The sequence below is a fragment of the Ascaphus truei genome, chromosome 1, assembly GCF_040206685.1.
Source record: "Ascaphus truei isolate aAscTru1 chromosome 1, aAscTru1.hap1, whole genome shotgun sequence".
Lineage (NCBI taxonomy): Eukaryota > Metazoa > Chordata > Amphibia > Anura > Ascaphidae > Ascaphus > Ascaphus truei.
Window position 1 is genome coordinate 220889831 of NC_134483.1, and position 15824 is coordinate 220905654.

General features: G+C 44.9%; 1 protein-coding gene across 3 annotated transcripts in view; it reads left to right on the top strand.

The window, feature by feature from the left end:
• TRIM36 (tripartite motif containing 36) overlaps positions 1–15824 on the top strand; it is an 89826-nt gene that overhangs the window by 53056 nt on the left and 20946 nt on the right. For all 3 annotated transcript variants that reach the window (XM_075601450.1, XM_075601459.1, XM_075601469.1), the window contains exon 3: positions 4324–4649. In XM_075601450.1, coding sequence (XP_075457565.1) covers positions 4324–4649 — 326 coding nt within the window. The remainder of the gene's footprint in view (positions 1–4323; positions 4650–15824) is intronic.

A 15824-nucleotide genomic window follows, 5' to 3' on the forward strand; every position in this document is an offset into this window, starting at 1 on the left:
CTGCGCCCCCCTGACGGCTGTCCCCTCGCTCCCGTGCCCCCCTCAACCCCAACTTACCCGCGCGCCGGCGTAATGACGTCACGTTGCCATAGCAACGTGACGTCACATGACCTCGCAGCGTCATTTTGACGCCGCGTTGCCATGGCGCCGCAGGGAGGAAGCCGCCGGAGCCACGGTAAGTTAGGTTTACAGAGGCCCTGCAGCTCCCCCGGCACTTAATTTAAGTGCCTTCGGGAAGCGCGCGGGGCCTCTGTAAACCCCGTGCCCCCCGTCGGCAGTGTCGCGCCCCCCCTGGGGGTCGCGCCCCACAGTTTGCGCACCGCTGCTCTAGCCATTGTTAAAATCGTTGCCTTGTATTACCCTTTACTGTGGTTACATGTCCAGACAGGCTTATTAGTTTCCACACCTAGATCTCGCATTTTATTAATTTTTTATACTTTGGGTGCCTATTCTTTTTAGAATAAAGATTAAGTTTTAAATCAATTCGACCCTCACATTCAAAACATATCTAAAACCTGTTGCTTTTTCCTCCGCAATATAACAAAGATATGCCCTTTCCTCTGTTGCTCGACTGCTAAAACTCGGACTCAGGCCCTCATTCTCTCCTGTCTTGATTACTGTAACCTCCTGCTGTCCGGCCTTCCTGCCTCTCACCTGTCTCCCCTACAATCTATCCTAAACGCTGCTGCCAGAATCACTCTACTCTTTCCTAGATCTGTCTCAGCATCTCCCCTCATGAAATCCCTCTCCTGACTTCCAATCAAATCCCGCATCTCACACTCCATTCTTCTCCTCACTTTTAAAGCTTTACACTCTTCTGCCCCTCCTTACATCTCAGCCCTAATTTCTCGCTATGCACCATCCCGACTCTTGTGTTCTGCTCAAGGATGTCTTCTTTCTACCCCCTTTTGTATCTAAAGCCCTCTCCTGCCTTAAACCTTTTTCACTGACTGCCCCACACCTCTGGAATGCCCTTCCCCTCAGTACCCGACTTGCACCCTCTCTATCCACCTTTAAGACCCACCTTAAGACACACTTGCTTAAAGAAAAATACGAATAGCACTGTGAACATTCTGAACACATGATACATAAAGCTTGGCCCCCTGCAGACGCACTTACCAGAACTCCCTCCTACTGTCTCTGTACGTTCTCCCTACCTACCAATTAGACTGTAAGCTCCTCGGGGCAGGGACTCCTCTTAATGTCTAAAGCACTTATTCCCATGACCTGTTATTTATATTATCTGTTAATTATTTGATTACCACGTGTATTACTACTGTGAAGCGCTATGTACATTAATGGCGCTATATAAATAAAGATATACAATACAATCAATTAACTATACATGAAGATATTCACTTTGGTGCGCAGCAGAGGGAGCTTTCTCTCAAGTGCTAGTTTGTACTTGCCTTGCACAACAAAATTGCTGTTAAATGATTAAGCCAATTTTTAAATTATCCTTTTTTAAAAAAAAAAAAAAATCTGATCTTTAGTCTTTATCAAATTATGGTGTCAAATTATTTTCTGAAAATATCAGATGACTGTCGCATAAAGTCTGCTACTGCTAGGTTTCATGGGAAAACATATGGGGGAGGAGGGAGGGAAAACCTTTATCACATAACATTACCCGATAAGTGCAAATGTATTGAATGAATGTTTTTCCTATTTCGCTTGCGAGTTCTATTAGAGACTATGGGGCCAATGCAGAAAGCTGCGAGAAGCCCTATCTCGACAGTTTTTTGCCAAATATGCCTACATCAATTCAGTAAATGGCGAAAAACTGGCGAGATGAGGAAAAGCCGCCGGTTTTTTTTGGCGTGAAAAAAATCTCGCAGCGCGGGTGGTGAGATGCAATATCTCGCCAATTTTAAACCCCGCTGTGTTCTAGTAGCCCCGATCAGCTGATCGCGGCTATAAAATGGAGAGATTTTCTCAAAATTGCTCCGCCAACAAGAAAGTGGTGCTGAGCTGCGAAAAGGGACATAGAAAAAATCAATGACACTATAGGGCTCGCCATCTCTCTGCCGGATTCCTCTCCCAGATATGCGCACTTTCCTGCATACTGCGAGGGGAATCCGCCAAAAAACATGGAGAGTTAAAGTATGGAGAATGGCCATTCTCGCAGTTCTTTGCATTGGCCCCTATAACTGAGGGTCTCATCCAGAAAGTGAATAATAGCAGGAGTTTTCTGACTATTCTCCTGGGAGATGTCATTAATACGCTGCTTGCTTGATGTATTTTTATTAATTTTGCCATATAGATTTATTTGTAAGTAGCTACTTTAAACCCCCTTTTGGGTGTACTGTCATTTAATAGTATTTACGTTGTTTTTTGCCGGCCTTAGTTTTGGGTAGATGTTGCATATTTTGAATTGCAACCCCGTTAGCACCAAATAAGCCCTAGGTGCATAGCAGCATGCAGAAGCCTACTTTGATATGAAATATTTAATGTATTGTTACATATTTTTAAATTTATGTAAACGTGCTATATTCCCAGGTTTGTTTTGTTTTTGTTTCCCCATCTTCTCATGAGCATTAGCTCATCGTTCATATTATTGTTTGTTAGTGAAACGTCTCATAAATATGTGCGAGCGTCTGTCCAGTTTGCTGCATCCATTCGTTTATTTATTTTTTGTAAAAACGTTTTTACCAGGTGTAAACACCTGTTCATGTATTTCGCACTTTCAGCATAATTTTTGCAAAATCCCAAGCTTTATCCATTAGGAATTTTTCTCCAATATAAATTATAAATTAACTTGAAGCAAGCGTCGACCCCACTTGAACACTGATGTAACCAGTAGCCAAGCTATTTAAACTTGCTTATAATAATTTTTTTTAATTAACTTTGAAAAATGTGTAGTATAAATGGAACATCTGTTTGGTGTATTATGATTTAATTTAGTTAACAGTTACTGAGTGAACAGAAAACTACTGGAAATCTTTAATTGCATTAAACCCCTTGGTTGCAAGCCATTCATTCTAACCGCAAAGCGGCCTTATTCCAATGTCTCATTTGTGGTTTCATTTGCATGTCCCTTTTCATGTGGCATTTTGTACTAGTCTTCCAACAGAATGAAAGTTTGCAAAGCTGATGTAGGAAATGTGTACTGCGCTTTCTTTCATTGTTATATACTGTATGTGCTGTTTCATTTGCTAAACACTATCTTTGTAGCATCGCATAATGCTTTTAATGTGTTAGTAATTTCCTTCCTAATACATTTTGAGTGTTTTATAGAAGTGGTAATTTTTATATTTTTTAAACCGTGCTCTTTATGTTTTGATACCCCTTTCAGCAGCTCTCATCTCACTTATTTTTAAAAGAATGTTGATTTGTGGTATGTAGTCATTTCAGAATATATTTAATTAATCAAACATTGGTCATAGTTTACTTTTGATTTATGAGATCTTGCACACGTTTTAGGAGCCTGTTCACAGGTGGCTAATGAAAAACATGCCAAGCTCTGAGTTTAATGTGACACACCCCCACCCACATAAAGAAGCAGAAGGTTGTCCAAATAAATTATGGGAAACTTACAAGTGGCTGAATTTTCTGACAACTCGAAGTGCACAGCTAGAAGTTGGTTTACTTATTTTGTGTAGGTTTATTGAAGATTACAGTTTAGTGGAGTAATCTACACTTTGTGACAATCGCACATTATTCAAATATTTGTTGGCATTAAACCATCTCTCAATATTAATTAAAAGCACGTCCTAGTTTAATGCATTCTTAAACGGTTGCAATTTCCATGAGTTTAGCAGTTCTTTATTGTTCACAAGGATCCAGTGTCCTTTCCGAGTGCGATATGAGCGGAAAAACCAGGACCTGATCAACAAGTCAAGCATTTCTTTGACGCAGCAATGACTACATCTGATTAATCCATTAATGCATGTTGTTGTCTTTCTATATCAAACGCATGTAAGACGTAATGAGACGTATTGTGTGCAAAGCTGCTTTAATATCCGTGATCCAAATAATATAGCATGGCAGCTTGTACATGAAAAGCCATGTATAGTGGGCTTGATCAGAACTATGGTTGATATCTGTGTTTACTTACAATGCAACACGCTTTGTTATAGTATTCGGCTTGAAAAATAGGTAGAATAGGCTCAATGTTAAGTGAAAAGTCACTTTATACTTGACTATATATCCCTACACTATTATGTAAAAAATTAAACCTGCCATTTGAAAACTGTCAAAGCAAAATCCAAGAATTATGAGCGTTTAGCCTAAGGTATTCATTCTTCAAGCTGCATGCTATAAATACTTGCCTTTCTACCCCTTTTTTGTTGCTGTAAATGTAACGAGTATTTACCATCTGTGCAGGCTCCAAGCGCAATTCGTTGACCCCAAAGCTCACCACTTTATCATGCCCCGGATGTTTGCACGATATAGACCTTGGCGAGCGGGGCATCAATGGCCTCTTCCGCAACTTTACACTGGAAGCTATTGTGGAACGGTACCGGCAGGCAGCTCGTGCGGCCACCGCCATAATGTGTGACTTTTGCAAACCTCCAGCCCAAGAATCCACCAAAAGCTGCATGGACTGTAATGCCAGCTTCTGCAATGAGTGCTTCAAAGTTAACCATCCTTGGGGGACCATCAAAGCCCAGCACGAATATGTGGGACCAACAACAAACTTGAGACCAAAAGTAAGTGTTTAGATATCTGTAGACTGATGACTGTGTTTTTCCCTCAAATCAGCAGAGATAGTGGAGTAGAAAGTCTAATCCTTTTTAATGGAAAAATCAATGAAAGGTTTCTGTGTGCCTTGCTCAGCACTACATGTCTGATGGAGAAAACCTCTGTTTGTATGTTTTAGACATTGACTAACCCTTAAAGGGATAATTTCTACACAAGTACCACTGCTTTGAGAAGGATCGGCTTAAATGTGATGTCCTTTGATAATACAAAAAGTTGAACTTTCTTTTTTTGTCTAAAGTGACCTGTACCGTGTGTGTGTGTGTGTGTTGATTTTACAGCGTATTATTTCTAAAGGTATATGAGACCCATGTACAAAGTGTTTAAACCACATTTTAGCATATGGACATCTCATTTTAAATGTAATTTTAAATTGCGCTTGTGTACACCTGTGTAGTAACCTGAAATGTCTCATTCTGCGCAATCTGCATCAAATTACGTTTTTTCCTTTGTGTGCCTCGCACTGTCCATTTCTGCGTGCCAAATGTGAAGAGTATGTGTGAGAAGGATTTCCGTGTGCCCCCCCAAAAAAGTGGACAGTGCATCAGAATAGTCAACTTGCCATAAACGAACTCCCCCCCCCCCCCTTTTTTTTTTTTTTTTTTTTAAGGTGAATGGTGTTGGCGCAGATTTAAGTTGCTATGTATTTACGTAGAACAGATGTTTGATATAGTTTAATAATATCGATTTTCACAGTTTAGCCATTATAAATATTACACCTAATACAGCTAAACCCCGTTATAACGAGCCTCGCTATACCGCGATTCGGTTATAACGCGGTTTTCCCGTGGCGTACGCACACTGCACGCACACTGCACGCACACTGCACGCACACTGCACGCACACTGCACGCACACTGCACGCACACTGCACGCACACTGCTCATTGCTCACACTGCACGCACACTGCTCATTGCTCACACTGCACGCACACTGCTCATTGCTCACACTGCACGCACACTGCTCATTGCTCACACTGCACGCACACTGCTCATTGCTCACACTGCACGCACACTGCTCATTGCTCACACTGCACGCACACTGCTCATTGCTCACACTGCACGCACACTGCTCATTGCTCACACTGCACGCACACTGCTCATTGCTCACACTGCACGCACACTGCTCATTGCTCACACTGCACGCACACTGCTCATTGCTCACACTGCACGCACACTGCTCATTGCTCACACTGCACGCACACTGCTCATTGCTCACACTGCACGCACACTGCTCATTGCTCACACTGCACGCACACTGCTCATTGCTCACACTGCACGCACACTGCTCATTGCTCACACTGCTCATTGCTCACACTGCTCATTGCTCACACTGCTCATTGCTCACACTGCTCATTGCTCACACTGCTCATTGCTCACACTGCTCATTGCTCACACTGCTCATTGCTCACACTGCTCATTGCTCACACTGCTCATTGCTCACACTGCTCATTGCTCACACTGCTCATTGCTCACACTGCACGCACACTGCTCATTGCTCACACTGCACGCACACTGCTCATTGCTCACACTGCACGCACACTGCTCATTGCTCACACTGCACGCACACTGCTCATTGCTCACACTGCACGCACACTGCTCATTGCTCACACTGCACGCACACTGCTCATTGCTCACACTGCACGCACACTGCTCATTGCTCACACTGCTCATTGCTCACACTGCTCATTGCTCACACTGCTCATTGCTCACACTGCTCATTGCTCACACTGCTCATTGCTCACACTGCACGCACACTGCTCATTGCTCACACTGCACGCACACTGCTCATTGCTCACACTGCACGCACACTGCTCATTGCTCACACTGCTCATTGCTCACACTGCACGCACACTGACACACTGCTCATTGCTCACACTGCACACACACTGCTCACACTGACACACACACTACACATATACATAAATCAGCCTTACCTTGGGGATGATTGGTGAGGCATGTGGCTGCGGGGGGGGGGGGGGCGTGCCGGTGGGGGTGGTGCTGCGGTGGAGGGGGATGATGGCTGCGGGGGCCCCCGATGCTGCGGGGGCCCCCGATGCTGCGGGGGCTGGTGGGATGGCCCGGTGCAGCGCGGGGGGGCATGGGGGGGGGGGGGCAGAACGGCGCTACGGCCCTGTATTGCGGCGCGAGGGCCCTGTGCTGCGGCGGAGGGGAGCCGGACCGGAGGGGAATCCCCCCTCCCATCTCCTGTCACGCGGTGACAGGGGAAGCGGAAGCCGGAGGGGCATCCCCCCTCCCATCTCCTGTACCACGGTGGCAGCTGGAAGCCGGAGGGGAATCCCCCCTCCTGTCCCGCGGTGACAGGGGAAGCTGAAGCCGGAGGGGAATCCCCCCCTCCTGTCCCGCGGTGACAGGGGAAGCGGAAGCCGGAGGGGAATCCCCCCTCCCATCTCCTGTCCCGCGGTGACAGGGGAAGCTGAAGCCGGAGGGGAATCCCCCCTCCCATCTCCTGTCACGCGGTGACAGGGGAAGCTGAAGCCGGAGGGGAATCCCCCCTCCCATCTCCTGTCACGCGGTGACAGGGGAAGCTGAAGCCGGAGGGGAATCCCCCCTCCCATCTCCTGTCACGCGGTGACAGGGGGAAGCCGGGGTAAATATGCACTGATGCGGTGGCCATTTTTTTTTTTTTAAATTAGCGCGACCCCGTTAGTAACGCGGTGATCTCGGGGTGGACCCCGAGGACCGCGTTATAACGGGGTTTAGCTGTGTACTTTTTGAAGTGAAACTTCCTTAGTGGCACCTCATTCGTGATGGGGCAAAAATGGATTGTGGAGACAGAAATGAAACGGATGTGACGTTAGTGCTGGCAGTTGAGGCCGAGCTGTGTTCTGGCTCAGCCCGACCCCAACCCTGACATCACACCCGCTCCACAAATCAGATGCCGCCGCCGCCGCTCATAACGGCTGCTGCTCCCCCCACATGGCTGATGACATCGCCGCCGGCGCCGCTCCTAACGGCCGCCATTCCCCCCGCACACCCGCTGCCAAGCCGCGCATGCTCAGTAATCATGGGGACTGGAGGAAAGCCACGCATGCGCAGAAGCGGTTGGCAGCGGCGCCGTTCCCCGCCCGCTGCCACGGCTGTTGACATGTGTTGCCGTTCCCAGTCTGCTGCCCGGGACAGCAGAGACCGCCCGACCGGGACAGCCCCCCCCCCCCCACCCTTTCTTAACCCGAATGGTACCTCCCTCCCAGCCCACACATGGGCCCTCCTAACTTCCACTACCGCTGCCATGCCGCGCATGCGCAGAAGCGGCTGGCAGCGGCGCCATTCAGCCCTCCAGTGACGCGGGCGTTTGCGGGCCCCCCAGGAAGCGGTGGTACAAAAACCCGGGCGCAACCCGCGCGAACCCCCCCCTGGACCCCCCACACACTGACGAACCCCCCCCTGGACCCCCCACACACTGACGGACCCCCCCGGACCCCCCACACACTGACGGACCCCCCCACACACTGACTGACCCCCCCAGACCCCCAAACCCACTGACTGACCACCCCAGACCCCCACACACACTGACTGACCCCCCCAGACCCCCACACACACTGACTGACCACCCCAGACCCCCACACACACTGACTGACCCCCACACACACTGCCTGACCCCCCCAGACCCCCACACACACTGCCTGACCCCCCCAGACCCCCACACACACGCACACGCACACTCAGTCACACGCACACTCAGTCACACGCACACTCAGTCACACGCACACTCAGTCACACGCACACTCAGTCACACGCACACTCAGTCACACGCACACTCAGTCACACGCACACTCAGTCACACGCACACTCAGTCACACGCACACTCAGTCACACGCACACTCTCAGTCGCACGCACACTCTCAGTCGCACGCACACTGTCACACGCGGAATTCACACTTAGTGCAAATAGCTAATACAAGGGATGTGTGCCGAGCACGCGCATTCTAAGTCAAATTTATTTGCGTTTTGTGATTGAGATTGTATTTTGATTTTTAATTAAAACATCACCAACACAAATACAATTTCTGTGACAAAAGTCAAAGAAGTTTCACTTACTATGCGCGTGCACAGCACACACATTTTTTATTTTTTATTTGACTAGTGTCGGTAAATGGCACACTGTTTGATTCAATTTTAATTAAAAAAAAAAAATCGGGTATTTAACATGATGCAAATTGCTGTTTTGTAATTAATTTTGATGCGTTGCGTCATGTCGATAACTGATTTTTGTTTTCATTTAAATATTTTAAATAGTCAAACCACATTTTATAGAGCAGTTATTTTCAACCGGGGTTCCACGAGCACCTTTCAGGAGTTCCATGGCCGCCAGACGGGGAGAGCTGGGACCACTCTCCCAGCTGTCCCAAGCCCGGCGGCACTCCACATAGCGGTGACCCGGTGGCTCCCAAGCTCAGCAGCAGCAGCCGCCCAGTCTCTGCTATCCTTCCTGTCCCTGTTCCGGTCGGCGCCGGAAGTCGCGTCAACTCCCGGCTGACAGGAGGGAGAGGAAGGATCAGGTAAGTGTTGTGTGGTGTGTAGGGGGCCGGGAGATGGGGACGAGGGTTGGGGTTCCCCAGAATTTCAGAATCTAATTCTGGGGTTCCTTAACCAAATAAAAGTTGAAAACCACTGTTCTTGCCGCACAATAAAAATTAAAATATGGGTTACTTTGTCTCATTGTGATCCCCAAAATAGGTTATTGATTTTCAATATTTCAAGAGTTATAAACTGGAAACCTACAACTATGCATTTGAAGAGATGCAAAGTGTAAGTGATCTTACAAAAGTATTTATTTCATCAATGAGCATTTAGCTTGACTATAGAATTCACAATGGTAAGAGAAAGTTTGCATGAAATGAGGACGTTGTTAAGGAAGCATTTAGTTTCCTCATTGCTTGGGTGTTACAATGCTGACATATATCCTAAACGAAAAGCAGAAAATGGCTTCTGTGCGCTCACTGCAGCAGTGAAACTACACCAACAATTAATGAAATTAAGTGAAAAGTGGAAAGATGGTAGTAATAATGGTATTTAAATAAAGTGATTAGTGGGAGAAAGTGGAAATCATTCAACAGTGATGTAACTAGATATACTGTATTAATAGTAATATTGAAGCAATAAAGCAGATGTCAATAATATTAATAGTGAAAACAACACTGGATAAATGAGAACAATAAAACTGGATGATGATGATGATGATGATGATGATGATGATGAAAGCCTATTAAAAATGTAGTGCAAGGAATGAGTACTATGCATGGCAGTAGTGGTATGTGTGCAGTTGGTCCTCTGTCGGGTGTAAAAGTCTGAGGGATGCCTTATATGCTGCTCACGGGGGTGGGGGTGATCGATGCGTCTGGAACAAGAGCGCAAAGAAAAGCCCCCAATGGTGTAGTATGTAAAAACAATGCTCATGAACGCCTATAAACCTAAACATTCTGGGTCTGATATTTGGGGCCACAGAATCGGAACTAGTTGTAATCTTTTTATCTTGGTTTCAGCCAGGGTTATGTTCTTATTTTGGGGTATGCATTTCATGATTTTTTTTAAATATTTTATTTAAGCACATATATATCTCTATATCCCTCTGTGATGGGCTGAGCGGCCTGTCACTCACCCAGGGACAGCCAATGAGACTGCACATTGGCTGTGTAACATATGAAGTGTCTTTGGAATGCAAATTTGAGGTGGAGACTAACTTTCCAAGTTGCTGTGTAACCTTCGGTGAGACACTACCCTCCCAGGCCTGATTTATTCACCTGCTCTTTCACTTTCTACTCGTCATCTCCAATACTTTCCTCCTGCCTCTCTCCCTTCATCTCATTATGCATCCCTATTGCTTTTTCTGTTTGCGGTTCCCTCACTCCTTTTATGAACTTTTCTGTTCTCTCCAACTTCCCATATATTTCTCTTCCTTTCTCGTTCCCTTCACCTATGCCTTTGCCCAGACACTGCACCACTATTTACACCTCCTTTCCTAACAACTTACACCCTTCAATAAAAAGCAACCCCCACATATCGTCCTCTCATCTCTCTCTTCTGGCCCCCCCCCCCCCCTCCACACCCATACTCCTCCTTGCTGGGGATATCTGTGACGATGGAGAGGCTTTGGCCCGGGATTAAAGGGGTTACACCACAATTGGCCACCCTCTACTCTCACCTGGGAAGCAAGGGGTTAACTGGACTGAGGTCCAGTAATGTGTTTTTACCTCGCTTCAATATCAAAATGCTTATTCCCCTGTGTAACTGTATTGTGTTATGCCAGTGTCTGCACCACACACACTGGGGTTTAAGGGGTTAATAAGCTACAGTTTAAGAAAATACAACTGGTGTGTCTTTTCAGAAAATCTGGGCTTCCAAAGGCTTGATTGAAGTTGGGTGTGAAAAGCAGAAGGGGTTTTTAGTGTACAGTATGTTAATACCTAATTTGCAGGCCAAGGGTATATTGCTGGTAGAGACAGCTAGGCCCAGGCTGGGGGCATTGGGTGTGAAATCTAACACCAGGTGACAAATGTCCACTACACAGGGGTCCCTGCTTCAAAGAAATTTATTGATGGGGTTTTGGTGCACAGTATGTTAATACCTGTTTGCAGGAAGCTGGAGTGGGTTGTGAGCGTTATAACTCACACTTACAAACGCCTCTGGTTTAGGAGATCAGAATGAGTGACCTTATCAAATATAAGAATATTATGAGATGTCCTCGGCTGAACATGCTAAAAATTACAAGCCACAAATAATGATTCTAAACACTTGATATCTAACAGATACTAAGAGCCAGATATTAATATCTCTCTTAATTTTAGTACTACATGGTAATATTTAGTCTCATTGGGAGCGTCACACGGGCCAGAATGTATTAATATGTCTCGCGTGCCAGTAAGTAATACTGAACTGAAGTTATGAAGTTATTTAGATAGGACAAGCAGTTTGTAAACGTCCTTGGGTGGGAGGAGTTTTACTCTGAGGAAAACTGTCAACTTCACCGCTGATTTATGAGAGGCTGGGTTTAGGTTGTGTTCAATGGGAAATAATGGTATAAGAACCAGGCTCAGCCTATGGCTATTGTCTTTCATGTTTTTCGTGTCTTGGTGATTATGAAGGTTGCTGTATGAACTGCCAGTCCAGATATGACACTTTCATCATTACATTTTAAGTAAGTGTCCATATTTTGCCTGTTATTTGTATATCTCGTGTGTTCACCTTTATCAAGGAATAAATTATATTTTATCATATCTAAGTCTCGTCCCAGTTCAACCCAGTTATATATATATAGTATATATATTTTGGTGTATTATTAATAGCCTGTCACAAAGCTCCCGTCACAGGCTTATTAATAAAACTGGTGATCCCACCTCTGCCACCAGTTTTATTAATAAGCCTGTGACGATAGCCTGTCCCAGGTTATTAAAGGTTACACAAATCACTGGGTCGAACTGAACGAGTCTTAGATATATATAAATAACAGGCAAAATATGGACACTGGTAGACTAGCTGGCATTCCTGATGTAGAGGAGGGGTTATAGATATGAGACCCCAGAGCTCTACTGCGCATGTACCAACTAGCAGGGGGGCATGTGTCAAAAAGTGTTCCCACGTTAACGAGTGGCTAGAGGTAATTGAAAACCAATCCACGGTACTCAATGTTAAGGATAGGGCACAAAAGGTTTATAAACTGTTGTTCCCCCTTTATCCTTGGTCTTCTAAATATCATCTGAATGCTACCTGATTGCGAGAGAATTGCTATGCTTCATACTTCTCATTCTCCAACCCCAAAGTAAGTGTACTTCTTGTTTGTTACTGTATTATTAGTGTGTTCACCTATCCAAAGGAATAAATATACTTTATTATATCTAAGACTCGTTCAGTTCGACCCAGTGATTTGTGTAACCTTTAATAACCTGGGACAGGCTATCGTCACAGGCTTATTAATAAAACTGGTGGCAGAGGTGGGATCACCAGTTTTATTAATAAGCCTGTGACGGGAGCTTTGTGACAGGCTATTAATAATACACCAAAATATATATACTATATATATAACTGGGTTGAACTGGGACGAGACTTAGATATGATAAAATATAATTTATTCCTTGATAAAGGTGAACACACAAGATATACAAATAACAGGCAAAATATGGACACTTACTTAAAATGGAATGATGAAAGTGTCATATCTGGACTGGCAGTTCATACAGCAACCTTCATAATCACCAAGACACGAAAAACATGAAAGACAATAGCCATAGGCTGAGCCTGGTTCTTATACCATTATTTCCCATTGAACACAACCTAAACCCAGCCTCTCTCATAAATCAGCGGTGAAGTTGACAGTTTTCCTCAGAGTAAAACTCCTCCCACCCAAGGACGTTTACAAACGGCTTGTCCTATCTAAATAACTTCATAACTTCAGTTCAGTATTACTTACTGGCGCGCGAGACATATTAATACATTCCGGCCCGCGTGACGCTCCCAATGAGACTAAATATTACCATGTAGTACTAAAATTAAGAGAGATATTAATATCTGGCTCTTAGTATCTGTTAGATATCAAGTGTTTAGAATCATTATTTGTGGCTTGGTCCCACGAATACACATGTAATTTTTAGCATGTTCAGCCGAGGACATCTCATAATATTCTTATATTTGATAAGGCCACTCATTCTGATCTCCTAAATCAGAGGCGTTTGTAAGTGTGAGTTATAACGCTCACAACCCACTCCAGCTTCCTGCAAACAGGTATTAACATACTGTGCACCAAAACCCCATCAATAAATTTCTTTGAAGCAGGGACCCCTGTGTAGTGGACATTTGTCACCTGGTGTTAGATTTCACACCCAATGCCCCCAGCCTGGGTCTAGCTGTCTCTACCAGCAATATACCCTTGGCCTGCAAATTAGGTATTAACATACTGTACACTAAAAACCCCTTCTGCTTTTCACACCCAACTTCAATCAAGCCTTTTGAAGCCCAGATTTTCTGAAAAGACACACCACAGTTGTATTTTCTTAAACTGTAGCTTATTAACCCATTAAGCCCCAGTGTGTGTGTGGTGCAGACACTGGCATAACACAATACAGTTACACAGGGGAATAAGCATTTTGATATTGAAGCGAGGTAAAAACACATTACTGGACCTCAGTCCAGTTAACCCCTTGCTTCCCAGGTGAGAGTAGAGGGTGGCCAATTGGGGTGTAACCCCTTTAATCCCCGGCCAAAGCCTCTCCATCGTCACAATATCTTTCCTATTTCTGGACCCAGCCATATACACACCTCCTCTCACCCACATCATCTCATTGCCAACTCTTTCCTGGCTAATGGTGTTAACCTATTTAATTTAATACTGACCAACCTTAAAACTCGCATCCCAATAGCCTGCACTCATGGCTCTGTCCCAAATACAGTCACTCTACCAACCATTGTGGCCAAGTACTGCAAATCTACTGCACTTGGTCTCCTAACATACCACTTACATTGTAAGTTCTTTGGGGCAGGGATTTCCTTTACTATTGTCTGACTTTGCTTTGATTATTGTATTATTAGGATTCCCTGTACTGTATTGTCTTTGTAAAGTAGAGTATACTATCAGTGCTACATGCATGCATCCATCCCCCTCTGGGATAGACTGGGCGGCCTCTGCGCACAGAGAGGAGCGGACACAGTAAGGAGGGAAGCAGAGCGTGCAAAGGCACAGGGCGTGATGAAGAGAGTAAGGTGGGGAAGAGGGAACAAGAGGCAGCAAGGCATTACAGGGAGGGGTGAAAAGAGTAATATTTAATAACCTTTATCATCTCCTTGATCTGCGTATGTTATGCCGGGCACAGCTGCGTGCTCGTGCTCTTTAAAAAAAACAAACAAAAAAAAAAAACACATTTTATTCCCTGTAATATGTTTTTCATTTACACTGGCCTACGGTGTTGGTTTATGTATTGTTCTATATATGATGGGTTTTTTTTCTCTAACTTACCTTAGGAGATTAGAATGATCTTGAGTCATTTAGTTGAAGTCAAGAATGATTGAAGTAGGCTTGAACCTCTTTTATCAATACAAGAGCCTGTTCAGATTGCCGTTTTAAGCTCTGTGTTCTACATTGTTTCTGCGCTTGTACCTGAGAATACAGCAGGTCTGGTACTATGATGGATTAAGACAGGGATAAGAAAATGGATGAAAAAGAGGATACTTCAAGCTATATGTACAGAAAACAGACTTTTTGTGGTCTAATTTTTAAAACCTTGAATAAGCTTGTTACTGATGCCAACAAAAGCAACAATTTTACCTATTAATTGCAAAATTGCACTATTTACAATCTATTTGAGAGCGGTAACATGGACTCTGTTACCCATTATGTATTGTTTCTTAACTCTGTTAAGATAACATAAGAAGCTATCATAGAACCAGAGTTTGCGCTTGCACAATCCTGGCCTGTATTTTTGCTGTAAGATTGCTTGGCAACACGGTTTGCGGCTTCAAATTGCGTGAGAACATGCAAAGAGGAAACCGGTTTTATTTTGTATCTGATACATACTTGAACCCAATTTTGCAGCTTTTAGTTGTTCTGTGTAGTTGCCACTCAACTATGTTGTTTTTTTCTGCTCATGAGGCTTTCAACCTGTTGCCTCCTCGTATTGGAGGCTAACCAGGAGTCTTTTTGCAATTAATTTTCCCTCATTTATTAATAGATGTATTTCTCTTGCCTGCGGCATCTCCCCCTGCAAGGTCCCAGTCAGCATGGCTCCACGACGTCAAATGGCGCGCGTTGCCATGACAACGTGACGTAACTGCGTCCTGATAACGGGACGCCGTATGGTGCACTGGCTTCACGTGATGCCCTGTTGACATGGCAATGGGTATCACATGGCGCCGTGACAAGTAACGTCCCGTTGTTATGACAACGTGGCACCATGTGACGTTGCGCAACCATGTTAACAGGATTTCCAGGGGGAGATGTTGCCACCTGGAGATTGTTTTGGGTGGGTAAACCCGCATCCGAAACCCGGAGTGGTGGTAACCATGCCTGTTGCCAAAACACTCTACACCTGTGCAATTTGGATCCACCACTTACATTTCTTTCCTCAATTGTAAAGCCATTTAGAAATGCACTAATTCCTTATCATATTCTCCATCTGTT